General features: G+C 38.1%; 1 protein-coding gene across 2 annotated transcripts in view; it reads left to right on the forward strand.

The window, feature by feature from the left end:
- The window catches only part of DTL (denticleless E3 ubiquitin protein ligase homolog), a 44,148-nt gene extending 18,067 nt beyond the window's left edge, over window positions 1-26,081 (forward strand). Inside the window, exons 12-16 of one of the 2 annotated variants that reach the window (XM_035010498.1) lie at window positions 6,425-6,514; window positions 9,248-9,383; window positions 19,107-19,939; window positions 22,289-22,399; window positions 22,502-24,311. In XM_035010498.1, coding sequence (XP_034866389.1) covers window positions 6,425-6,514; window positions 9,248-9,383; window positions 19,107-19,939; window positions 22,289-22,387 — 1,158 coding nt within the window. In that variant the 3' untranslated portion in view covers window positions 22,388-22,399; window positions 22,502-24,311. Of the gene's footprint in view, window positions 1-6,424; window positions 6,515-9,247; window positions 9,384-19,106; window positions 19,940-22,288 lie in introns of both variants that reach the window. The other variant, XM_035010497.1, reaches the window with a different exon arrangement.
- The last annotated feature ends 1,896 nt before the right edge of the window (window positions 26,082-27,977 follow it).

The following is a 27,977-nucleotide window of genomic DNA, read 5'->3' on the forward strand; positions in this document are numbered from 1 at the left end:
ATTTCTTCTCAGATGAGTAAGTTTAATGTAAACACATACTATTAACTTTTTCTACATTAGATGTTCAGTAAAAGTTGCTTCTTGCTTCTTAACACAGCCAAAACTTACTCTGATTGTCAGAATATATCATACTTTCATGGCCAAAGATTCTCAGAAATTGATAATCCATGTATTCCAGCAGTTTCACGGATTATCAGGAAATTCAGAATTCAGAAGACTAGAGAGAACCTTAACTACCTTGTCCTGCTTCCTGGAAAAATATGTTGGATTGCCTTTCAGCTCTGTGTTTTCAAACTCTTCATTCAAAATACAGTATTTTAATTCCCAGGATCCTATGCCCAAATCAACCATAGAGCCTTGCACAAAACACTAAAAGATATTTGTATGGTAATTGTGTTCTTTCCTCTCTGTGGCCAGTCTTAAGGTTACTAGAATAGATGTGGCTACTTTATCAGTTTTGTATATATTTAATAGCATTACTTAATTTATTTTACAGATTTCATTTCTGTTCACAAGTTTATTTTCTCTTTTTTCTTACTTTTTAAATAACAGTGATACCTAAAGTGACTACTGTAAGCTAAGAAATTTAAATTTGTCCATATAAGGTTCAGTGGAGAAAACTGAAATATCACACGAGTAGCACTTGCTGATTACTGAAAAATAGCTCTTGTGGGACTAATTAATTATAGAAATGTCTGGGAGTTCAGAGATATAAGAGCATCATGGCATTGTTTTCCAAGGGCTAAAAATTAATTATCTTCTAGATTGCCGTTGTAATATCATAAATGTCCTTGGCATTGGTGAGTTGAATGATCAGAGTTAACACATTTTGGATTTTTATTTTTTATTGTTATTTTTTTTAATTAATTTATTTAAGAGAGAGAGAGAGAGCAAGTGAGCAGGGGAAGGAGCAGAGGGAGAGGGACAAGCAGGCTCTGCACTCAATGCAGTGCCCCACATGGGGTCCAATCCCACGACCCCAAGATCATGACTTGAGCTGAAATCGAGAGTTGGATGCCTAACCAACCAAGCCACCCAGGCGCCCCACATTTTGGATTTTAGAGTCATAATGTCTAAAACTTGATAGATTCATAGGTTCAATGTTATCAAATCCCTTCTCAAGAGGAAATTATATCATTATTAGTCCTGCCAACCTCTAGGAAGTCATATCTTTAATGTTGGCTTAGGATGGGGTAGAACCTGTCAAGTATGAAGCATAATTCTGCTTAATTTCATTTGGTCCTGGAGGACATACTAAAAATGACTTCTCTGTATACCTAGAGGTGCAAAAATACAACACAAACTTAAGGGTGTTTAGTGATTATATCCTAGATGGTCACATGGTGGAGATGTTGTTCTATCCAAGATGCTTTTTTGTGTTGTACTTTCCTCTTTCTACAAGCACATTTCTTTCATGTATTGTATTTTAAAACGAAAATTTGCTTATAAAATATATACTTGAGACTCTCATCCATAAGAGTTTGTACCTAGTTTCTTGTCTATAAAATTTTCTGACTTGAGTTTTAAACTTTAACGATATGTGTTACTAACACTAATGCTTTCTTCTTATACTTAAAATTTTGAGTTTTAAATTTGGTCTTAATGCTTCTTATTTTACTATCTTTGTTTTTCCTTTCTCCTTCTCTCACTGTTTTATCTTCATTCCTTATTTTATTATGGCTCCCAACTTAGCAGGAAGATTTTATTCCTACCAAAGTCTGTATCTTTTTAAATTTTTTAATTCTTTAAAAAAAATTATATGAAAAACATAATAAAAGATTATGCAAGAAATACTTCTGCACTGATCATTTTTATTTCTTATTTTTTTTTATTTTTTTAAAGATTTTATTTATTTATTTGAGAGAGAGAATGAGAGAGAGCACATGAGAGGGGTTAGGGTCAGAGGGAGAAGCAGACTCCCTGCTGAGCAGGGAGCCCAATGCGGGACTCGATCCAGGGACTCCAGGATCATGACCTGAGCCGAAGGCAGTCGCTTAACCAACTGAGCCACCCAGGCGCCCTGCACTGATCGTTTTTAAAAAATCATTTAAAATCAGTTTTTAAATTATGTATACATAATTATGCATATGATTATATATTCTACATATATGTGTTTGCATGTGGATATGGAGTTTTATTGTTGATTCTGAAAGTTCCTCTCTAGCTATCTTCTCTAGTACAAAGGCTTTTTGTTTGTTTGTTTCAGGGAATGAGGGTTGAGGTATAGTTTCTCTCTCTAAAGACATGCAGTAAAGAAATTTGGCTGTTGTTAGTAACCCATTTTCAGATATCCAGTCAGGGGCTATCACATACATGGGTGACCCTTTCTAAATTCCTAGGCTGGGTCACATGTCAGTGCTGAATGATGTGGTTCAGACATGATGTTCTCCTGCCTGTCCACACATAACTCAGTGTGCAGGCTCTGATATTTGAGATCCTGGCAAGCTTACTGCTCCTAAAATTGAATTTGCCTAGTGAGGTGGCTCAGTTTCTCTTTTCCATGATTAAAAAAAGGGGTGGGGGTGTAGTTTAAAAACCATTCCATGCAAGCTGAGTATCATGCTGTTAGTTTATCTTGTAGTTCTGCTATGTTTCCAAAAGGTCAGAATTCTCTCAAGTGTTGGGATTTTTCCTATGTTAAAAAGCCCATGGGCACAAGAAAACAGAGTGAAAGAAAAGAGTTGCAGATCTTAAGACAGAAGAGAATGGCCTTTTAATCTTTACCAGTGCTCAGCAAAAGGGAGGTGTAATATAGTTAGACTCTCTGATACTAAGGACCAAGACTTAAAAATAAAAACAGTTAATATATTTTTTTCTTTTTAATTTCTTACCCTATGTCCCACCCCTTCCTCTCCCCTCCCTTCCCTGGTTCATTTCTGTTATAGCCACTGAATAGTATTGAAGTGGTTATAAATAAACTCATTTGGCACAGTCATTCTACCGCTGACTGGCGAAACATTGAGCCTGACACTTTAGGAAGTGTAGATGATCTCATGGCAGAAATAAAGATGAGATTTGGTTTCTGACTGGGCAGAGTAAGGAGATTTTTTTGAGGAAAGGTGCTGGTCTTTTGCATGTTTAAGGATACAGAATGTTTTATTAGATGTGTAGCTTAGAGCCAGTTATTTCTAGTGGTAACCTTCATAGTTCTAAGAGTTTTAACTTGGGGATTCTTCATGTCTTGAATTAAAGTCTATATAACAACTAGAATATGTAAGAAAGGACAGTTTTCTGTGTTTTGACCATCTCCAGAATGCATAGGTGTAAATGTCTCTTGGACTTAATAGTTTCCTCTAATTACTTAAAAGTAGAGGGAGGTTTTTAAAAAATGAAATCCTGTAATTACGGTAATGTTTTATCATAACAAAGTGACAATAAAAACTTATTTGAATAAAAATGAAGGATTTGAAAACAAGTTGAGTTTCACTAGGGGAAATTCATCTTCTTTGAAGTAGTCAACAAGTATACTATACCATGTAGGGTAGTCCTAAACTGTGAAAGCTCCTGTAACTACCATTCATACAAACTTGATGGACATTAGTACTCATTTCAGCCCACAACATGCCCTTCTCTCCACCCTTTTTTTTTTATTGAGATAGAATTCACATAATATAAAATTCATCATTTTAGTCATTTTTTTTTAAAGATTTTATTTATTTATTTGAGAGACAGAGAATGAGAGCGAGAGAACACATGAGAGGGGATAGGGTCAGAGGACGAAGCAGACTCCCTGCCGAGCAGGGAGCCCGATGCAGGACTCAATCCAGGGACTCCAGGATCATGACCTGAGCCGAAGGCAGACGCCCAACCAACTGAGCCACCCAGGCGCCCCATTTTAGTCATTTTTAAATGTACAGTTGATTTTGAGTAGCCATCGCCACTGTCTCATTCCCAGACATGCTCATTACTCCAAAAAGAAACACTGTACCCTTGAAGAGTCACTCTTCATTCTCCTCTGCTCTCAGCCCCTGGCAACCACTAACCTATGTTCTGTCTGTGGATTTGCCTATTCTGGACATATCCTATAAATGGAATCATACAATATGTGATTTTTTATGTCTGGCTTGTTTCACTGAGCATAATGTTTTCCAGATTTGTTTGTTGTTGCACGTATCAGTACTTCATTCCTTTTTATGGCTGAATATCCATTGTATGGATAGACCACATTTTATTTATCCATTTATTAGTTGGTGGACATGTGAATTATTCCACTTTTTGGCTTTATAAATAAAGCTACTATGAACATTCATGTACAAGTTTCTGTTTGAACATATATTTTCAGTTTTGCTGTGTGTATACCTAAGAATAGAATTGCTGCGTCCTGGGGCGCCTGGTTGGCTAGTCGGGGTTGAGCGTCCAACTCTTGATTTCGGCTCAGGTCATGATCTCCAGGTCGTGGAACTGAGCCCCACATTGGGCTCCTAGCTGGGTAGGGAGTCTGCTTGAGATTCTCTCTCTCCATCTCCCCCTTCCCCCCACCCCCACTTGCGTGCACACGTGCTGTCTCATTCTCTCTCTCAAATGGATGAATAGATCTTTTAAAAAAATTGCTGGGTCATATAGTAATTAATTCTGTGTTTAACTTTTTGAGGAACCTTCTCCCTACTTTAATGCTATACAAAGTGCCTGCCTCAACAAATGCTGACTTTTATTGTCATTATTATTTCTACCTTATTACCAGTTTGTAAAAAGTTTTTCCAAGGGATCTTTTGTTTTTTCTTTTAGATCCTATAGATAAATGCAAAAAAAGTGCATGTATTCTATTGGCGGATGTTTGGTTTTCTTGAGATTTATTTTAATCCTTTGTGTACATGTTTAGGTTCCCTTAGGTACTGTAATGCCTAGAAAATTGAAGAAGAGGCAGTATCTTGAAATGACAAGCTAGAGGCCACAAGCAGAGTAAACCAGTGGAGTAGAATAATGTGTTCCTACCAGGGAGGGTCAGTCAAGAGGACATTAGGATTTTCTCTCCTTTTTAATTTGCTCCTACCTGGCCTGCTTGGGCCTTGCATGAAGAGAAATTTAATGGGCTGGGGCCATCCCAAATGCAGGAGGAAGGAAAATTTCTGTGGCTCCTGAGATAGCTAGAGACTATCTTGAAAGTCTTTCCTAAAATACGCTACCTTGTGAGGGAATGAGTTATTGTTCCCTGTGCTATTGTAGGAGGCAAAGAGTGAGATCCTTTTAGATAATACTCAGGAAAAAGCTTTTTCTGTTAAACTCTAATTAACCCGGCAAGGCGAATTAGACTCTACTCTTTCTCTTCTTTTGCTTTTTGAATCATTACATGTGCCATTTAACCCAAGAGAGGAGTAGTAATAATTGAGTTGGATGACCTTATGAATCAGTGTGTTGACTCTCTTCACTACAATTGAAGGAATCTATTAAGTTTTCTTAGTCATTCTCTGCAAATACTCTTTCCAGAGTCGCCTCCACTTTCTTCATACAGATGAGCAATGATTCATAGCCTCAGGAAAATGAAAAGAGAATAATTTTTTTTCCGAACACATGCTAATAATAGTTATGTGAGTTTATATGCCATATTGTGCTGATTAATTCCCGTGGCCTCTGAAAGGGATTGACAACTCTTGAATGAGTCAACTGTCAAATGCATATCACAAGTAGCATCCAGTGAGGGGGGGAAATCTGATCCGTTGTCACGTGTATAGTACTGCACAATATGACCCTTCTTGATTCATTAAGATATGGCAGTACTTAACTGAAAATTCAAGATTTCTTTAAGCAAATTTACCAAAATGAAATTTTAGGGGATTTTTTTTTTTCCCCAAAAAAAAAGTGCCATGTGGAAGTGCCATGTAAAAGTATATAGTTTATATTCCCTCAAAATGAAGGGGTATAATTCTAGGGACTTTGGTAAAAATCAGTGAGTCTTTTGGATGAAAGACTGTCCTCTTGTCAGAGGAGAACTGGTACTATGTCTGAGATGCCTTCAGCATTTATTTAATGTAGTGTTCCTGGAAGTAGCCGATTAGAGAAGATCTGAAAATGTCTAGACTATGTAAAAACAGGACTCCACTTGAAGTTCATACTACCTAGCAGCTGAACCCTATCCTTATAGAAAGTTTACCAGCTAAGAGGTGAGGAACAATGTCATTCTTGAATTTTAGTCAAAATATATATAGCTAGGTAGTCTTGAATTGAAATAAGACCTGTCCTGGTATTTAAGTTCATATTATTTTACTTATTTTGGCTATTTTCATTCTGTTTTCTCAGATCAATGACAGAAATACTTTTATTGCCCATTGGGACTCTTTTCTGAGCTATAACTAGGCATACCTAGAGAGATCTTTGGTAACAACCCTGAAGCTCTGTAAGACACAAATATGGAGAGGTTCAAAGGCTCTATCTGGAAGACCTAATACTGCTCTGCTGACTTGTTTTTTCTTTTTTGATGGTGTGATAGGTCTCCACACCCTGGCATCCTCCTACTGTGCTCCAGGGTCACTCTCAAGAAGTCACATCTGTATGCTGGTGTCCATCAGACTTCACAAAGGTTTGTAAATAAATCTCTGTCATTGGTTTAAAAAGTAGATCACAGATTTGTAGATTTTCCCAAGGTTAGTTTGAGAGTTACACAGACTTTTATGCTTAGAGATTGAAAGATCTAGAGGCCATCCAGGATCTATGTCAGCATTAACCATACATATTCTACTTTTCTCTACCAATAGAGAAACTTACACTAAGGAATAAAAATGGATTTTTTTTTTTAAATTTAAACTCAGTTAACATATATTATTGGTTTCAGAGGTAGAGATCAATGACTCATCAGTCTTATATAATACCCAGTGCTCATTACATCACATGCCCTCCTTAATATCCATCACCCAGTTATCCCATCTCCCCACCCCCCCTCCCCTCCAGCAACCCTCAGTTTGTTTCCTATGATTAAGAGTCCCTTGTGGTTTGTCTCCCTCTCTGATTTCATCTTGTTTTATTTTTTCCTCTCTTCCCCTATGATCCTCTGTTTTGTTTCCTAAATTCCATGTATAAGTAAGATCATATGATAACTGTCTTTCTCTGACTGACTTATTTCACTTAGCATAATACCCTCTAGTTCCATCCACATCATTGCAAATGGCAAGATAAGAATGGATTTCTTGATTCCCTAGAATAATTTCTTTCCTAAACATAGAATTAAGTTTTTAATGTAATTAAATTTCATCTGAAAATCTAAGATAAAAAGAAAATCTAAGGTGGGAAAACTAGTTTTTATTAACTTTCTACGTATTATCAATGTGGTATGTTAAATGTAACATCTTGACTGTCCTTCACAGTCCAATTTAGTTTTCACATGCCTAAACCGTGCTCGCTGTGAAGTCGTACTGTGTTAGGTTGTCTGTGGCTACACTATGTAATTGGCTCCAAAATGTCGTAGACATTTCTCACTTAAAGAAATTTCTTTACAATGATACTTAAAGACAAACAAACAAAATACCTGAAATGTAAAAAGGCCAGAAACATAAACTTCGTGACTATATAGGGATTTCATACGATAGTGGCCCAAGTTCCACTGATTCTCCCAGTCCCTACTGCCTCTGGTCTTTGGGTTATTTGGGGCTTACAAGAAATATCACTTCTGTGGATATCTCCCCTTTCATTTATGACATTTTGAGGTTTTGTTCCCATCTGTTTTTTATCTTCCAGAAACTTCTTATGGTCTGGTCTACTACTCATGGCATCCCTACTAGCTTTCCAGTACTGCTGTGGATTTCTTTTTATTTCTATATCTGTATAACCATTTCTGTAGTCAGCCTATGATAGACTCTTTTTTTTTTTTTTTAACTCCTTGCTTTAATCACCAATAATTAAATCCTAATGACATTTTTCTTCTGAGATTCCATGTAACTGCCAGTGAAATACCTACTTTTAACATGGAGTTTTGTATCTTTGGAGAACTAAGAGAGTTTTTTAATTACTCAGTTATTTGTGTTCTCTTTTTTCAACTATCATATATTGCCCTTAACTATATGCACAGAAAAGACTCATAGGTAATGACAGGGCTGTTTACCTATACTAATCTAATGACCCCTACTTTAAAAGTTTTTGTTTGTTTGTTTGTTTGTTTTAATAACTTTGTTCCCAGCCTAGAGTTAAGGTAAAATATGGTTTTAAAATCTAGCCTTTGAAATTGGAAAAATTTAGATTTCAGTTCTAGCTCTGCCATTTAATTGTGGTGACCTTGGGCAAATAACTTTATTCTTATTTTGTAGATGAGGTTATTTGAGTTCAAGGCTTTTTACATTGTGAGAATTAAACAACATAAAATATGTAAATTGTCAGACTCACAGTAGGTGCTCTGGAAATAATTCTTGTTAATAGACCATAGAGTAACTGGGGATTCCAGGCATTTCTTGTAGAGCAGTTAAATATGTGTGTCTTCTTTTGGCCTCCCAGTAAGGAAAGGAAAAAGCTGCCAGTCTCTTGGGGGCCAAGATTTAAGAAGAACGTGTGTTCTTTTTTTTCTGTCTCTTCAGTGACTGAAATAGAGAAATTATATAAACAAATGCTGGGGAACAGCTCTGGTACCAGTGGCCATTTGCCACAAGCTCTTCAAGCTGGACTTTCTCTGCCATAAAAGGCTTGGGACCAAGATCGGGAATGGTCAGATATTTTTAAAGGGACAAAGGTTATTTTTAACTTCTTTCAGCCTAGTGAACTTGTTGTTTTCCCAGATTACTCCTTTACCTATCTGAAAAAGAATCTCAAAGGAATGGTTTCATTCTACTTGTCACAGCCTACTAGAGTCACCGACTAAGCCTGATCTTGGAAATGATCCCATTATTTCCGCAGTAAGCCAGAACATGTAGAATTCAGAAGGAAGTGGTAGAAATTGAATGTTGGTGGCATACACTGGTTTATCATTTAAGAGAGAAAATAAAAAAGGGGTTGTAATTATTTATTTCATAGTTATATAGAAGGTGATGAAGATGATGACTTGCCCAGGTTTTTGAGAGTAAAATGAAATGAACCTGATTTTATAGTAGGGCTTTAGGTCAGGTAAGACATGACTGGTAACGAAAGACATACCATCAGAATTAGAAAGAAACAAGAGTCCTTTGGAAATTTGGAGTGATTCCTGAAAGCAAGGGATGACTATATGATCATTTTCTACATCCTGGTATATTAGATGGAATAATTCTCTAGTCATGAGTCCTTAAGATCTACTTTTTACTTTGTTGTAAATCTTTGACTGAGACTTCTTAACTCCCTTCCTGATTCTCATTAGATTGCTACCTGCTCTGATGACAATACACTGAAAATCTGGCGCTTGAATAGAGGCTTAGAGGAGAAATCAGGAGGAGATAAACTCTCCATAGTGGGTTGGGCTTCTCAGAAGAAAAAAGAAGCGAGAGCTGACCTAGGTAAGGATCCCGTGCATTTTTCTACGTTGTTTATGGTTTGATTGGTTTCATTCTACAATACAGAGTGATAAGCTAAATTTGATCTTGTTTGGTATATTTTTAAAGGAAAGCACCATCGTTTTGACATTCATTCTTTTCAATAAATGTTTTCTGAGAACTACTAGGTTTATCATCTACACGAGGCACTGGAATACAGTGGTGGATTTACTTTCAAAGTATTGAACACCTATGATGTGCTAGGCATTGCTCTGAGTTGCTGGACTTTTAGCAATGAACAAAAGAATCAAAAATCCCAAAGATGTAAATAAAGTATACAGATTAGTATGAGAGGCAAAGAAACAAGTTAAAGTAAAATATGGGGTGCCTGGGTGGCTCAGTCGTTAAGCGTCTGCCTTCAGCTCAGGTCATGATCCCAGGACCCTGGGATTGAGTCCCACATCAGGCACCCTGCCCAGCGGGGAGCCTGTTTATCCCTCTCCCACTCCCCCTGCTTGTGTTCCTGCTCTCCTATCTCTGTCTCTGTCAAATAAATAAATAAAATCTTTAAAAATAAATAAAGTAAAATATGTACTATGTCAGGTAATAATAAATACTTCGGAAAAAAAGGAACACTGGAAAATTAGGTGCCCAGGGAAGCCTCAATGTTTAGATGACATTTGAGTAAGGGAAGTGAAATAGTGAGCCATGTGCACATTTTGAAGAACATTCCAGGCAGATAAAACAGCAAGCACAGAAGCCCTGAAGCAGGAGTAGGCCTGACATTTTTTGTTCCTCGAGGAGGCTAATGTGGGTATAGCCCCTCTAACTGGAGCAAGCTAAGGAGAGGGAGGGGAATAGTAATGGAAAATGAGGTTCTTATATGATTTGGGCTTTTATTCTGACAGATAAAAAGCTATTGCAGGGTTTTAAATAGAGGAGTGTCATGATCTGACTTTTCCTAGCTTGACCATTTTTACTCCTGTGTTGAAAACAAATTATAAAGGGATCAGTGTAACAGGTGGAAGCTAATTGTGAAGTCCTTTGAAATAATCCAGGAAGCAATGATGATGACTTGGACAGAGGGGTAGCAAAAGACATGGTAAAAGTCTTCAAGTTCTGGATATATTGTAAATATAGCGTGGAATCAGATATGGGATGTAAGGGAGAGTTATCAAGGATCACTTCAGAGTTTAGGACTTGAGAAGCTAGAAGAATGGAATTGCTATTAATCTAGATAGGAATCATTGCAGAAGAAACAGGTTTGGGAGAGAATAGCCAAAGTTCCATTTGGATATGTTGTTTGATATAATTATTAGACATTCAAATGAAGAGGTCAGAGAGGGGGTTAGATGTTTAATTCTGCAGTTCAAGGCTAGAGCTGTAAATTTGGGATTCATCATATAGGTGAAGGAAGCTATAGTTAAGAAAAGAGGATAGGTCTAGGTTCTGACCCTTGGAACACCCCAATGTTTAGAGATTGGAGGGGTGAAGGAACAGACACAACCAGAGATAGAGAAAAATTAGGAGAGTATTGTATCCTGGAAGCCAAGTAAGTAAATGGAGAGGGGGATGAATTTGTTCAAATGTTTTTAGCATTCCATGTAAAAATTGGCCTTTGGATTTGGCAATATGGGGATTATTTGGTGACTTTAATGAGAGCAGTTGGCAGAGTGTCAAGGAGGTGTTAAGGAGGATCAGAGAAGAGGACTCGGAGACTGTAAGTATAGAGGGTTCCTTCAAGGAGTTTTTGCTAGAAAGAAAAGGAGAGAAATGAAGTGGTAGCTGAAGGAAGAAGCAGTGTTGAAATTTGTTTTTGTTTTGTGTTAATAGGAATATAGCATTTGTATGTGACTGGAAGGATCCTATGGAGAGGGGGAAACTTGATGCAGGGAAATTTGCTGGAGCAATATTCTCAAGTGTGAGGGGGTGATATCAAATTTACAAGTAAAAGGGTAGGCCTTTGCCAGGGGTGTGGAAAGTTCATCCATAGTAATTAGAGAAAAGGTAGAATATATAAGCACAGTGAAGGTAGGTGGATAGAGGGATGGTCAGAACCTATGGAAGTTGATAGCTTCTCTTTTCTTAGCTGAGATAGGAATCAAGATCATCAAGTGAAAATAAGGATAAGGGAGGAGGTGGTTGAGATCTGAGGAGAGATAAAAAAGTGTGACATGAGTCATGCAGAGAAAAGAAGAGTGAATGGACTGGGGAAATACGGTTGTTGGGCTATGGGTCAACTTGAGGCTAGTAGCCATGAATTAAAAGTGAGCAGTCAGCATGGTTGTGTGTCTGCTGCCCAGGTACAGATACACTGTAGGTGGGGAGTTGCATTTAACCAGGGATGTGGTTTAAATCCACAAGTGTGAAGTGAGGGGGGGCCAAGGAAGTTGAGGGTAGATATGAGAGGATGACTGTAATGACTGACTATAGGATTGAAACTGGGTGAGGAGAGAAGTGAGGATATAGTGGCACTGGGGTACAGTATCGAAGTCGGAAGATGAATGAATTGAGATCCCCGAGAATGAAGGGTTTTTGGAATTGGAATTTGGAATTGCTCACAAAAGTGAGCTGGAAAACAGGTGGTGATTGAAATTGAGAAAATGGAGGATTTGCAGGTTGGTAGTAATAAGGTCAAGGAATAAGGGGCTTGAGTGAGTGAAAGGACAAAGCCGTGTAGAAGGAGGCCAAGAGACAGAGCAAGCAAGGTATTGGAAAGATCATGTATGTGGATTTTGTAATAACCATGAATTGACAGAGACAGTGTTGAAGAGTGGGACAATGCACCAAGAGCAAAAGTCTTCCAAGCACTGAGCCAGCCAGAGGGGATTCTGATGTTATCAACAGATATATAGTAGTAAGCTTGAAATTCAAGCTTAAAGATTCATTTTACATTAGCCATCAAGGCCTAAGGTAATGGGGAGTTGAAGGTGAGACCAAATATATGCTCATTTTTCTAGTGACTTACTTATTTAGTCTCTTACAAGTTGTTATAAGCAGAACTGGACTCCAGAGGGGTCTTTTGTTCTAAGTCTACTTCAGTAAAACCTTTGATGCCTTCATTTTTGGTTTTGGTTTTTCCTCTCTTTAAAAAAAAATTTTTTATTAGTATCATAGTTTAACAAGTCAACTAGTTCTACAGCAGTGAATAAGATAAAAAGCAGTCCCCAGACACCCTGCCCCACAGTTCCCCTTTTTTAGGGGTAGCCACTGTCAAATCTTTTAGCTGATTCTTTGATGTGTATGTCTATATCTCTAAATAATATTTGTGCATTTCTATTTCTTCAGGGTTTTGTTTTATTTTGTTGCAGTTTTCAACATTATCTGTTGACTTCTTACTATGTGAGATGAGGATTTAGCTCTCTGTGTCTCCACCACTAGCAAACCTCTGCATGCTCTGCATTCCCCTATCTTCCCAATACAGGATCATAATTTTGGTTTGATCAAGAGTATTATTATTTTTTTCTATTCAGAAAGGAGTTACATACTTTTTATTTCCTCTACTTTTTTTCCCCTTGAGGCTTTTTTTTTAGAGCCTTGTCAAGGTATAGTCACATATCACAAGTCCACCCATTTAAAGTATACAGTGCAGGGTCTTTAGGATGGTCAGAGTTAGGCAGTCATCAACACAATCTAATTCTAGAATTTTTTCAGCATCCAAAATGAGGGTTCCAATTTCTCTGTATCCTTATTAGCACTTCTTATTGTTTCTCTTCTTAATATAGCCCTTCTAGTGAATGTGAAGGAGCATCCCATTGTAGTTTAAATTTGAATTTCCCTAATGGCTAACGATGTAAAGCATTTTTTCATGTGCTTATTTGCCATTTGTATATTTTCTTTGGAGTAATGTTGAGTTATAAGTGTTCTTTATATACTCTGGATATAAGCCCCTTGTCATACAATGATTTGAAAATATCTTCTCTTATTCTATAGGTTGTCTTTTTACTTGCTTAATGGTGTTGTTTGATACAAAATTTTCTAATTTTGTTGAAATCCAGTTTATCTATTTTTTCCTTTGTCATTTGTGCTTTTGATGTTGTATCTAATGAAACCATTGCTTAACTCAAGGTCACAAAGATTTACTCCTATGTTTTATTCTGGGAGTTTTTTAGTTTTAAGGCTATCTGGTCCGTTGTGTGTTTATTTTTGTGTATGATGTGAGGTAAGGATCCAAATTCACTCTTTTATACATGGATATCCAGCTTTCTTGGTATCATTTTTATTTTTTATTTTTTTAAAGATTTTATTTATTTGACAGAGAGAGAGAGAGAGAGAGCAGGAACACAAGCAGGGGGAGTGGGAGAGGGAGAAGCAGGCTTCCTGCTGAGCAGGGAGCCCGATGTGGGACTCGATCCCAGGACCCGGGGATCGTGACCTGAGCCAAAGTCAGATGCTTAACGACTGAGCCACCCAGGTGCCCCTCTCGGTATAATTTTTGAAAGAGACTATTCTTTACTCCATTAAATTGTTTTCACACCCTTGCCAAAACTTAATTGACCATAAACGTAAGGGTTTATTTTTAGATTCTCATTTCTGTTCCATTGCTGTATATGTCTATCCTTATGCGATACCACATTGTCTTGATTATTGTAGCTTTGTAGCAGGTTTGGAAGTCAGAAAGTCTGAGTCCCCCAATTTTCTTCTTTTTCAAAGTTATTATGACTATTCTTGTCCTCTTATATTTCTATACAAATTTTAGAACCAGCTTGTCAATTTCTGCAAAATAGTCCTCTAGGATTTTGATATGGATTGCATCAAATCTATAGCTCAGTTTGGGGAATATTGCCATCTTAATGATGTGTTAAGTCTTGTGATCCATGAACATGGATGTCTATTTGCTGCCTTGTCTTTATATTTACTTATCTCTCCCTAATTTTGGAAAACGAAAAAGCGAAGAATCATATGAGGAAAAAGCCCTCAGTGTTTCCACCACTCACAATTTTAATTAACATTTTAACTTTTTTGAGATTTTCCTCCTTTTCCACAGAGTCTTATCAACAGAATCATGTTTACACTGTAAATACATTTGGATTTCTTGGGGATGTTTTCACTGAACATGATGTCCTAAGCACTTTTTGTTATCTTTTTAGCAAAATATTTAAAATAGTCCACTGAGTAAATGTTCCGTAGTTTATCTAGCTATTCTATCATAGTTGGACATTTTGTTTCCAATATTTTGTGAAAATTTTTTTCTGAATTAAGGGTTCCTCCATCCCATTAAAATAGATTCCCAGAGGTGGCATTTCTATGTTAATTGCAATAACCATTTTAAGAGTATTAATGAAAAGTGAGTTGCTTAACTAAGTATTTTTAGTGTGTCATTAATTATTCTTAGTTTTGGAAGCCAAGTCACAAAAAAAGTTACGTATGTTGTCTAAGTTTGGACCAAAATAATAACAACAACATTTAGCCATTATTGAGTATTAGCACAATCATTCTAGGGACCCACATGGATTATCTTATTTAGTGCCCCAAACAACCAAAACTGAAGCTCAAGGAAGTTAGACTTGCCTCAGATCACACAGCCTTGAAGTTGTAGTAGAACCAGAGTTTAAACACTTGCAGCCTGGGTTTGGAGCACTTGCTTGCAAGCACTCTGCAGCACTGCCTCTTTTAGAACTCCACACAGGAAAGCAAAATTTGAGTTAAGACCTGACCAAGGGGGGCACCTGGGTGGCTCAGTTGGTTGTCTGCCTTCGGCTCAGGTCATGATCCCAGGGTGCTGGGCTCCAGTCCCGCATCGGGCTCCCTCCTCAGCGGGGAGCCTGCTTCTCCCTCTCCCTGTACCACTCTCCCTGCTTGTGCTTTCTCTCTCTCTAATAAGTAAATAAAATATTTTTTTTAAAAAAGAGAAAAATCCTGACCAAGAATTAATACCTAGATTTCTCCATTTCTGGATGCTGCTAGAGTTCCTCTGAAGAGCACTACAGAGCAGCAACCCCAGTGAATGCCAAGGGCTGGCACATTGGCTATTCAGCCCTGTAGCCCAGCTTCCAGCAACAGATTGGCTGCTGCTAATCACACTTCCATTTTGAAAATTACGGTCCTCTGCTTTCCCAACTTCTCATTGTCACCCCAAGCTTCACTGCTATCCTGGGCTTCGTATCTTCTCTTCTGGCCCTTTTAACACCCCAGCCAGAAGGCTTTAAATCCAAGGCACGGCCCCTTTTCCCTCTGCCCTACTTCTCCCAGCCAGCACCTGCTCTGTCACTTCCTGGTGTTTCACTCTTTCCGCCAGCAATCTCAGCACTGTCGAGGTGAATGGTTCTGAACCCCAGCTGTGCATCATAACCAGTGGTGGAGCTTTTTAAAAGTTTGTGTATCCCCAGAGATTGTTCAGTAGGTCTGGGGTGGGGACCAAGTACCTGTATGTTTATAAAGCTCCAAGTAATTCTGTTATGTAGCCAGGCTTGAGAACATCTGGTTTAGGCATTACTGAATGACAAAGGACAATGATTGTCCTTATCTTAAAGGAAAGAAACCTTACCTGTTCTATCTCATGTGCTTGCTATAGTCTCACCAATCAGCAGAATACTTAGAGTCTGTTTTTTGATGCCTGGAACCTCACCGTCCTCTCTCAGCAGGAATGACATTTAACAAAAATGGTTTAATAATTCCTTGCTGGGTTGCTATAGGGGCACTAGACTTAAAAATGAGTAAATCATCATCACCTGCCCCCTAGGTGCTCACAGTCTAGTCCAGGAGGCAGCTACAAAAGCTGTGGTACATTACTGACATTGTTCCTAGTTATATAAACAAAAGAACCTACTTACTCTGGGAGAGGAGGAAAGAAGTTTGTGAATTCTTCATAGTGAAAAGAAGTTTGTGAATTGTGTAGCAATGAAGTTAATGATGTCATCAGAGCCTGAAACATGAGAATTTTTGCCTGGCCAAGAAGGGACAGACTTGGCAAGAAAGCCACATGAACAAAGACAGAGATGTGACAGTGTGCAGCTTGTTCAGGAAGCAATGAGTAGTCTCCTGTAACAGGATCCTAAAGTAGCAGAGTACATGATATGACCGAAAAGGTGGGGTGAGGCCAGATGGCAAACCCTTATACAGAAAGGAGCTGCAAAGTGACCAATTATTAGTAAGCTCTCTTATAATTCCTAAAGGAACTGACTTTCAGGAAGCTTTTAGGATAGTAAAGCAGTCTATGCTACCGTGTCATCAGATCTCATGCAGTGCTTAGGGTCAGTGGAAATTCAGTAGATGATGTGCTAAATGGGCATGTCCTATTAAATCGATGGATCAATATGACATACTGTATAGCTGTTAAAAAGAATGCAGTACATCTAACGTACTTGTAGAGATATAGAGAAAAAGATAACATTTTTAAGAGAAAAGAGCAAATTGCAGAATGTACGTGAGGGAGTATGTGGTGTATGTGTGTAATAATCCATTGTTGGGTTTTTATTTTATTTTATTTTATTTATTTATTTATTTATTTTTAAAGATTTTATTTATTTATTTGACAGAGAGAGACACAGCGAGAGAGGGAACACAAGCAGGGGGAATGGAAGAGGGAGAAGCAGGCTTTCTGCTGAGCAGGGAGCCCGATGTGGGGCTCGATCCCAGGACCCTGGGATCATGACCTGAGCCGAAGGCAGATGCTTAACCAACTGAGCCACCCAGGCACCCCCATTGTTGTGTTTTTAAAGTATGATATGCCTTGTGTGTATTAACAGACATATAGAAAATTGTGGGTTGCACAAGAACGTGAGTAAAACGAGAAGATTAAAAAGAGGACTTTTTACTTTTCACCTTATTCCCCTCTTTAACTGTTTGGTTCTTTTTTTTTTTACCATGAACTTTTATTATCTTAATAATCTAATTACTATTTTTAAAAAAAAGATTTAAATTTGGCCTAGAGTTTTGTTAGCCTTCCAAGTTAATAAAATCTTCTCTTTGAACACGGTCCGCTCCTTCTTTCATTTTAACATCCTAAAGGAAGAGAAATGCCCTAGCTTTCCACCACATCAGATCTCCTGCTGACCTTTAGTAAACACTTCAGAAACTTAGATATCTGTGTGGCCCAAGCCCAGCTGCCCCTGGCCCAGCTTTTCCTTCTCCCCTAATCCTGTCTTAGAATCTGCATGTTGTAAGACCCATACTATTTTAGGGCTTTCTGTTCTGCCTTAACCATACCCTTCAGCCCACTTTAATGGAACTAAAGACTACAGGGGCTATGTAGTGACTGTAGACCTGCACTGAGGAGTGAAACAAATGAAAAGTTTCTGTCCTCCTGAAATAATAACAAATCAAGCTCTAGAACATGAGTATGAGAACTATGACCAGATGCTTCAGGGACAGGTCCCTGTCACTAATTTCCCTTATATAGCGTGTTACGACAAAAATGGGGTTTTCCAGTACTGATGCGTAGAAGGAGCAGTATCACCTTGGCCATTTCTAAACTTATGGTTGATGGGGAAAGTTTAGGCAAAAGTCAGTGTGTAGAATTTCTCTGTTGCAAGGCAAAACTGCTTGATTAGTAAAAAGCACAGGGTAGAACATAAAGGGTAATTAAATGCCTGAAATTAATCCTTGTAAATCTGTATTCTAGTTAAAAGAGAGATTGTATTTTTATGTCAGCTCATCTTAAATTCAATTGCATATAAATGCAATTCAATAATTAAACTGAATTAAATATCAGAGTGATAATTCAAAGAGTTGGTGACTTAGAAAATAAACTGATGGCCTTTCCTTGTTATTGGAGATAGGAACACTGTTTCAGAAATCTCCAAAGCTCAGAAGGAACATAAGAAAATATGGAGTTGTCTGTGGTGGGGCCCAAGGGGGAAGAAGCATAAAGTTTATAAGAATTTGCCTAAAGTACTTGCCATTGCTTGTAAACAAGAGACAGGACACATAGAGAAGAGTTCTGTCCACTGTTTGATTTGTTTTACTAAAAGCAAGCAAGCATTTAGTTTCTAAAATGTTCTTTGGCATTCTTTGGCTTGTAGAAAGTAGCCATTTGTAAATTAAGGTGGAAAACCAAGTGAGGCCTAATAACCTTAACAAGTAATTGATGGGGTTATTTCTTGTGGAGATTAAAAGCTCTCCATTTAACAGATATGGAAACTGAAGTAGAGGAGGTAAAGGGTTGTGTTCAAGTCAATAGTAAATGAATGTGCCAAATTTTAGACCAGTATACTTCTGTTTGGGAGCCATTGTGCAGTGCCTCTCTGCCCTAGCATTGCTGAAAAGTATATATGGGAATCCTAATGGCAACTTTACTTATGAAAACAAAATATCATTAACAACCTGATGTCTAACTGTTACCTTAGAATACTTGGTAGCTATTAAAAATGATAATATAAATCTGTATTAATGTGAGAAATAGTCATGATATGCTAAGAAGCGGGTTACTAAATAGTATATACATTATGGTCTTGTTTTTATATAGAAAAAATTTGAAGTGTATAATGTATGTATTACATGCACAAGTATAGAAAAAATGCTAAAAGTGGTTTACCTGAATACTTTGAATTTTTTTTAATTTTTCTGTATTTTCTAGATTTAAAAGTATATGTTTTACAACAGTGGTTGGGAGGCTGGCAGTTAGGAAAGGGGAAGGAAAATGTTGCAAGGGTGTGTTAAGAATCCAGTGATCTATGTAACCTACTCACTGGGAAACCCATTTCTATATGAGTAAGTTAGCTATCATTTTCCTTGATGAGAATTCAGGAATTTTCTATGACTTTCACTTCTGATTTTTGTGACCCTCTTTTTTTTTTTTTTTTTTAGTGACAGTGACAAGTAGCCAGAGTACTCCTGCCAAAGCACCCAGAGTAAAGAGCAGTCCATCCATTTCCTCCCCATCATCAGCAGCTTGTGCTCCAAGCTGTGCAGGAGACCTCCCTCTTCCTTCAAATACTCCCACATTCTCTATTAAAACCCCTCCTGCCAAAGCCCGGTCTCCCATCAGCAGAAGAGGCTCTGTCTCCTCTAGCTCTCCCAAGCCACCCTCATCTTTCAAGATGTCCATTAGAAACTGGATGACCCGAACACCATCCTCGTCACCACCTATCACTCCACCTGCTTCTGAGACCAAGATCACATCTCCAAGAAAAGCCCTCATTCCTGTGAGTCTGAAATCATCCCAAGCAGTGGCTTGCTCAGAGTCTAGAAACCGAGTAAAGAGGAGGCTAGACTCAAGTTGTCTGGAGAGTGTGAAACAGAAGTGTGTGAAGAGTTGCAACTGTGTGACTGAGCTTGATGACCCAGTTGAAAAGCTTCATTTGGATCTGTGCTGCCTTGCTGGTAACCAGGAAGACCTTGGTAAGGACTCTCTAGGTCCTACCAAACCAAGCAAGATTGAAGGAGCTAGTATGAGTATCTCAGAGCCTCCTTCTCCTGCCAGTCCTTACGCTTCAGAAAGCTGTGGAACACTACCTCTTCCTTTGGGATCTTGTGGAGAAGGGTCTGAGGTGGTAGGCAAAGAGAATAGCTCCCCAGAGAATAAAAACTGGTTATTGGCCATGGCAGCCAAACGGAAGGCTGAGAATTCATCTCCGCGAAGTCCATCCTCCCAGACCCCCAGTTCCAGGAGACAGAGCGGAAAGACTTCTCCAGGCCCGGTAAGTTGGCAGTGGTGGGAAGATGCATTTTCTAACTCATATGGGGCCAGTGAGAGGATACATTCCCTAACTTGAAGAGGTCAGACACAAATCCCTTCTCAGGAGTCAGGATGCTTTCTTTTCTTTTTTTTTAAGTAAATCTATTTATACCTAGGGTTGCCAAATTTAGCACATAAAAATTCAGGACAAATATTGCATGGGACTTATTTATACTAAAAATCCCTTATTTGTTTGAAATTCAAATGTAACTGGGTGTTGCTGTATTTTATTATCTAGCAACCCTATTTATTCCCATTAAATGCCTTCTGTCAAGGTCCAGGGGTGCCTGAGTGGCTCAGTCCATTAAGCTTCTGACTCTTGATTGCGGCTCAGGTCTTGATCCCAGGGTTGTGAGATCCAGCCCTCCTGGCTCCCAGCTGAGCAGGGAGTCTACTTCTCTCCCTCTGCCCCTACCCTCCCTCCCCACTCTCTCGGACGGTGGGCGCTTTCACTCTCTCTCCCTCTCTTTCAAATAAATTAATTAATTAAAAAAAAAAAAAAAAACCTCTTGTCTAGGTCCATAGCCCTCAGCCCTCTTGCTTGATTCCTCAAAGCCTTCATCATCCTCTAGTATATCAATTCAAAGATACCTTCCCTCTTCTTTGTTTGATATAATTCCCTCCCCACCCCACCCCCACCTTTTCTTTTTATTTTCTCCACCACCCCCCAAGCCCCTGGCCACCACTTTTTATAGATTCCCTCCCCTTTTTGTGGATAAAGCTGACATTCGTGGGCAAGTTGCCAACATCCATAAACAGATTTCCAGTTTGTAATTACAGTTTGATTATTTAAAATACAGTGAAACTTAGATACTTACAAAGCAATTTAAATGAAGAATCCTTCCGGATTTTTATGATTTTCTCCAATCTTTTTTACAGTCCTCTTGCTCACACCAATATTTTTGGCAATTCACCTATTATCTATACTTTTAAAACATTCAGCTTAGTTTCACTTACCTTTTTAGGACTCATTTCATTGACTAGCATAAATTTAAGTTAAATAATTTCAAAAACACGTACTGCTGGCAGAAAATAGGTTTGTGAACTTGGGAAAGCAAGTGACTCCTTACTAATGGCGGAAGAAGTAGCTATGAGCGTTGGGTGAGTATGGGCACCAGTCAGAACTAAAAAGCTTCAGGTAATCAGTTTGCAAGTTAAGGTGGGATGGGTTAAGGAAGGTTCTGCTGTGCTTCATAGTAGCTCTTGCTCTGTGTTAAGGAGAAGGTGGTAGAATGATTAAAATCCACTCCAAGAATCTAAAAGGCAGAAACTGGATAACCTCAGGCCGGTTCTAGTTTAATAAGTGTTCATATCCCCCTCCTACTGTCATGAAGCCTATCCCATAATTAGAGGGAAAATAAACTAGAAATATTCTAAAGATTATTTCAAACACAAGCTCCAACCAAGACCTTGCTACAGAAAACGAAAAAAAAAAAATCAGCTATAATATAGGAATCTTTCCTTTCTTCTCAAAATTATCACTGTATCGGGGCGCCTGGGTGGCTCAGTTGGTTAAGCAACTGCCTTCGGCTCAGGTCATGATCCTGGAGTCCCTGGATCGAGTCCCGCATCGGGCTCCCTGCTCGGCAGGGAGTCTGCTTCTCCCTCTGACCTTCCCCCCTCTCATGTGCTTTCTCTCATTCTCTCTCTCTCAAATAAATAAATAAAATCTTTAAAAAAAAAAAATTATCACTGTATCTGTTTTTTGCCCCTAACAAAAATTTTTTTTCCCCCCAGAGGAACTGGTCTCAGCTGTGTGTTAGCAGAAAAATAATTTCAATGAAAAACTGTTTTCACTAATGTGTGAATTTTAAAGGCTTTTAAAAATAGTGTGCTGGTCCCATATATTTCTGGTTTTATAATTTCAGTCTTTGAAGCTAAAGTTTCTTTAAAAGAATTTTCTGCTTTATGTGCATGATGATGTAGATTCCTTCAGAAGAGGGTAGCGGCTGCCATTTGAATCACTATCCCATTTGTAAATTTGGGAGAGTGATTTACTAATTTGTTTCAAGAAGAAGGATTATTTTAACCTTTCGTTCCTCTAGGAGGTTTAACTGGTAAATATTTTCTGTTCACATGAAAAATCTATCCCTTCCATCCTTGAATACTGTCTATTCAATTTTTATTAAATTCAGTACAAATCAGCCAGAAGACACATTGCCATCAAAATATTTGGGACTGAAAGCTGACTGACTAAATAATCAAATTTCTAGGCATTGCAATTTAAAATACCCTTTAGTGCTAACTTGCTGAAGTTAACAGCTGAACTTTATCTTAGAAAATCTCTGAAATCTAAACTTTCTTTTTCTAGGTTACTATTACTCCCAGCTCCATGAGGAAAATCTGTACATACTTCCATAGAAAATCCCAAGACGACTACTGCAGTCCTGAACAATCAACAGAATTGTAGATTCTAATCTGAGTGAGTTAACTAACTTTGGCCCATTAAAACAAGACAAAAAATACAACAGAGTGATTCTATAACTCTAATCTTTAAGAAAGCTACCGTTTTTTTCATTTTCAGAGAAAATCCTTTCAACTCTGAAGTTTACCTACTCTGGTTCTACCATAGCTTATATGCAGCTTCCTTGGGATGAATGCTGTGTTTAATTCCATAAAGTAAGTTTATCACTCTGTAACTTTTTGAATGAGTAGTCTTCACTTTTTAAATTATGCCTCTTCTCTACAATAATGACATCCCAGCTCATAGAGGCAAAAAGCAAGACTTGTCTCTTATTAGTCTGAGACTGTGGGTGCACAGTGGAAAATATCTGCTGGTCACAGCAGGAGGCCTGTCTGTGAAGGCTGGTTGCTGAAGAAGTCTTCTGCTGGAGACCTCTGGATCTGTGCTGCCTCAAACAAATATAATTTCATTTAAAATTTATATAATCTTTTCACTACACTTTTGGGAGCTTTTTTTGTTTTTTTAGTATATGTAAAAATGTGATGTTCAGATAAGTGCATTTATCTTGATTCAGTGTTCAGTGTTAAAATACAGTCTCTTAAGTTAAAATCATCTTTTTTTTAAGAGCAGTGATAAATGTCAGCTCTTTGGAGAAACTAGGAGAACAACACTAGAAACCTTTACTTATCTTTTTTCCCCCAAATATGTCTCCCATATGAGACTTAAGGTCCTTCTATTTTTACTAAGCAATTTACTATGGTACCAATCCAACATCGTGTTCTATAAGAGGTTACAATTTTTGCCATTTACTAGACAAAGATATTTATAAAATCAATAGTCATACATTAAAGTTGGAGTTTGAATTCAACTTGAATTCAGTTCTCTAGGGGCTGCAACTTTTTAAAAATATGTCATCAATTTAAGAAAAAGTAATGATTTCTTACTGGTACTTTTATTAAAAGAACATAGCTCTGAACTGAAAATCCAGAACCTAAAAAACAATTTTTGGCTTTAACTGGAATTTTTGGATTCTCTTCATATACATAAAAAACAGTAACCGTCTAGTATAGCCCTGAGCTGAAAAGTCATGGAAATTTCTCTAAATAATATAGAAGGTGTTTAGATTGATTCTAAGGTAATAATGTGCAAAATATTTTGAACATCTTCCCTTTAATCAGCAATTACATATCAGTCATCTTGAACTGTTGTTTTCTGTTTTTCCCCTTTATAACCTCAGAGACACAAGCTCCATGTACCTTCTATGTACTGTGTCCTTGGAAGGGGATCCCCCAACAATCATGACACTTGATTCATTTTATCCATATCCCTAACAAATATGTAGATTTTATTCATATTTTTGTCAAAATTTAAAAATCTGTTCTTAATGACAAATTTTAATTCCTTTGATTCCTGTAAGTTAAGCTTGTACCAACAAGAACTACATATGTGAATTAAACATGGATTCTCCGTGGTTTTATGCAAGGAGAAAAATAAAGAGAAGCCTCAGAATTGCTGTTTTTGAAACAAAGCACTCCATAGCATTAACTGAATATTTAGAAACTCTACTTATAATTAGTGTTTGATTTTTTAATGTTAGGTTATGGAAAGGTGTTATTTATGACCATATCTGCTAATAATGCTACCTATCTCTTGCTTTGAAAGCCAGTGGGGGTAGGGGGTAGGATAACTAAAGTAGATGATTATATTCTTTGTATCCTTGAACATCTCCTAACAGCTCTACCGAGTAAAATTGGGGTAAATGTGGCTGACAGAAACTGTGCTGAGAGTCTCCTGGCTATAACACATCCCACTTGGAAAACTAGTACTTCAAATGGGTACCAAAGGTCAAATGTAATGAGATAATAATTATTCCTGCCTCTGTCAGTGTCAGACTTTGAGCTGATCCTGAATAATAAAGCCTTTTACCTTATCTGATATCCTTTTCTGAGCTTTTTGCATTAACCTAGAAGCAGTCTACACAAAAGAGCTCTAGTAGTAATCAAGAATCCCTTCTACTTGTTCATTGAATAAAATTTGTTTATTCCCAAGGATACGATCTAGTTCAAGCTGAAAGAGGTTTTAATAAAATACGTCTTGCTTGGTCAGACCTTGAGTGTGTAAGATGGCTTGGATTACTTGATGAAGTAGGGTGGAGTGATGTACTTCTTTTTCTAAACAAGTATTTCCAGCCCAAGCTTTTCCATTTGAATACACTCCAAGCATTATTGCTACAGTGCTGTATTAGAGTTTCCTTCGGCTGTTTCAACACAGGCCCTTAATTTACTTTTGTGAGGGTTGACTAATTAGTCCTTTAAAATGTTTCCTTTAATCTGGGCTGCACATTTAAATGATGATAAATCAAGACCATCTGTAGCTACCCCTGTTGGACTGGCAGAGAGTGAGTTCAGCTCACCACCCCAACCCCAGCCCTAATAGCTTAAAACTTCACTAAGACTTTTGGAACATCCTGTATAGGAATCACTTTTTAAATCCTCAACTGTGCAATATGGATGCCTGGAGGTAACTTTTTAAAGTGTGTGTGTGTGTGTGTGTGTGTGTGTGTGTTGCTTTAACCCCCAGCCTATGGTCATGATCTTGTATAGGTCACATATCAGGGCAACATGTGCTTTTTGAGAGCCAATCATAGCAGATAAACTGCTGCTCTCAGGTCTGTTTTTCTGCTTTTCCTAGTCCCAAGAGGGTCTGGACTTTCTTTCACACTGCTCTTAAAGCAAAGGCCAGGTAGTCTCATAGAATCAGTTCCACAACTAAGTAGCATGCACAACATTTTACAGATGTGCATCAGAAGAGAGACTGAGTGAGAATGTCATGCTGGGGAAACTGAGTTGTCCTCCTTATGGTAATTAAAGGGATGAATGTAGGCCCAGTGAGCTCTTGCTCATCAAGTCTCACTACTTCTCAACAGGTCTTCATAGGAGATTCTTTGGCTGCCCCAGGTTTGGATCAAGCCACATCATGAAATAACCAGTCATTAAATTCTTGAGAATTATGGAAAACCCTGCTTTATGCATTAGCTCTTTAGATACTGGTTGAAAGTTATAGGGAGGCCAAACACTACATTGGACATGAGGTGAGTCTAATGTTTCATTAGATTTGATGCTAGGAATACAAGCCCAGCTTGTTATAAGGGATCCATTTTGTTGTCTAAAGTGGTAGAAAAACCTGTTTTATTTCTGAGCTATGTTTGAGTGCCTGCTAAAAAACACGAGGGTCGTTAGGGAATGATGTAGGGTAAAGTCAGCCTTTTCAAAAATCACCTGAGCATATTAAGCAGCTTGTTCAGATCTGTAGGCTTACAGCAAGTACATAGTACACAAATAAGTATTATATTATTAAAGAATAGGCTTGTTCGATCCCCAACGCTTATCCCTCCCATTTCCCGGCTAGCCAAGAAAGAGGATTTCAAGGATATATAGCCAGGTTCTTTATTTTAAATTTCAAAGGTTTAGTATTCCATTTATACTTCATTTCTCTTTAATTTCCTTAACTTGCCACATGCCCCTTCCTGTTTTGACATTCTAAATAATTTGTATTCAAGTCGTTTTGTGGACTATGAATAGCACATTTCAAAATGCCTTTGATTGGAAGGCTTTCAATTCAGTCAGCATTTTATTCATCACCTGGGTGCCAAGCCCTGTGTGAGGCACCTGGACTGGAGAGTTCTTCTCTTTATTTTTTTGTTGTCAGAGGAGTCACTTTATCTATGGCACGTCAGTGGGTGAAGTCAGCATTTGAGAGAAACAGGCAAAGATCCGATTTTCAAGTCCTTTGAGTGAAGTTTTTTGTGAGCAGCTATTAATGTAGCAAGTGCTGTCTAGATGCAATGCAGACTCTTCCCTTCAGGAGCTTCATTCAGCAGCTGCTTAGAGCACCTGAACTTTTCAAAGTAAAATGCTTTTCTCATGCATGTTTTTATTATGTTCTTTACAATATTATGAATAATAGTTAAAAGCATGATCTCTGTAGCCAAACTGCCTAGCTTTGAATCCAAGCCCTAGCTGTGTGACCTTGGGCAAATTCCTTAACCTCTCTGTGAATCAGTTTTCTCGTTTATAAAATGGGATTGTGTGGTTATCACACAAATATAGCTCTTAGGACAGTGCCTGGCACACAATAGCTAACGTTTGTTGAACAATTACTGTTAGCTATTAGTCTCAAGATCGGGAGAGAAGGGATTCTATCCTTATTTGATAAATGAGCATAAAGGTTTAACTTTTCAGTTCTAACTCATTCCTGTTCATTCCTGTTCCACTAGAACCATGGTCCTCAAAGGTATGGGAACTAAATAAAAATCACCTGAGAAGCTTTTTTTTTTTTTCCAATGTTGCCTGAGTCTCCCATTCCTAGTGCTTTTCAAAAGGAGCAAGTAGACCTCTAGAAAAACAAAACGAAAACAAAAGCAACTCAGGTTCCGTAGGTGTTTGAGATTCATGATTCCTACCTACCAAGTACACATTAAAATTACAAAGGTTATTTCATATGTGGTCTCAGCCAGTGTTCAAAGAGGTTATAATTTGCAAATCTGTTCCCTGGACTCCTAAGCAAGCCAAAGTGATTGCTCTCATAGAACCCACCTCCCATTTCCTGACCGCTGCCCCCAGCTCTGCTACATTGTTTAGCATGTGTTCACCTTTGGGGAGGAAGCTGCAGCTGGCTGGCCGTTAGTGCCAATTCTTGATCACTTGTTAGACTATTGTGTTCCATGGCCAGTGAGTAGGCACATAAGAGATGAAGCTCAAAGCAGGCCATGTTGCTCTCTTAGTAGCTCTGATTTTGTAGGATGCAAGATTCAAACATTTGGTTGAGGAGTAATGTGTAGACTCTAGATTCTTTTTTCTCACTTAATGAGATTCTTCCCTGGGCTGCTTTTTGATGCCAATAATACCTGTTGCCAGTGTCACATCAGTGCCAAAATACCAGCCATGGAGGTTTCTTTGACATTATGGTGGAGAAACCCAGCATTGGGGTTTCACTTAGCATCTGAGCACCAAATTATGCTGCCACTGCTACTGTTAAAGACTCTGGTTTCCAAATTTCCAGGAACTTACAAAATGTGGTGTTCTCTGATTAGGAGCTGGCATCCGCACCTCTGTAAACAGATAGTCCCCCCATGCTCAGCCCCCTTCGTGGGTTGGTGCCAAAACTGTCAGTTCAAATGAAGATGTTAAGGGCTGCTTTTTGTTTCCCTGTTATCAGCCTACTCACTTTCCAAGTCATAGTGTGAAAGTACAGTAATTATACAAATCGGCCCTTCCCCCAGCAATATACTACCAGATAATATATGTTACTGAAACAGTGAACTATAAATAAATCATCTGGCCTTGCTGTGTTGACATGAAGTTAACAAATATTGTCACACCACATCATTCAATAATTGTTCAGAACCATTCTTCCCCTTTTTCTCTTCCACCTTTTTTCCATAACCTACCATGCACTCACAATTTTCCATGAATTATTTAATAAGCATAATAGAGTTTATTAAGTGTAACTGTGAAATAACAGTGGTACAGGAACTGAAATAATTAAAATTAAAATCCAGTAGGCATTGTTGTCTCTGTAATGGGTCGTTATTTGG

This window comes from Mirounga leonina, unplaced genomic scaffold (assembly GCF_011800145.1).
Source record: "Mirounga leonina isolate KUSES-001 unplaced genomic scaffold, KU_Mleo_1.0 Mir_154, whole genome shotgun sequence".
In the NCBI taxonomy this organism is placed as follows: domain Eukaryota; kingdom Metazoa; phylum Chordata; class Mammalia; order Carnivora; family Phocidae; genus Mirounga; species Mirounga leonina.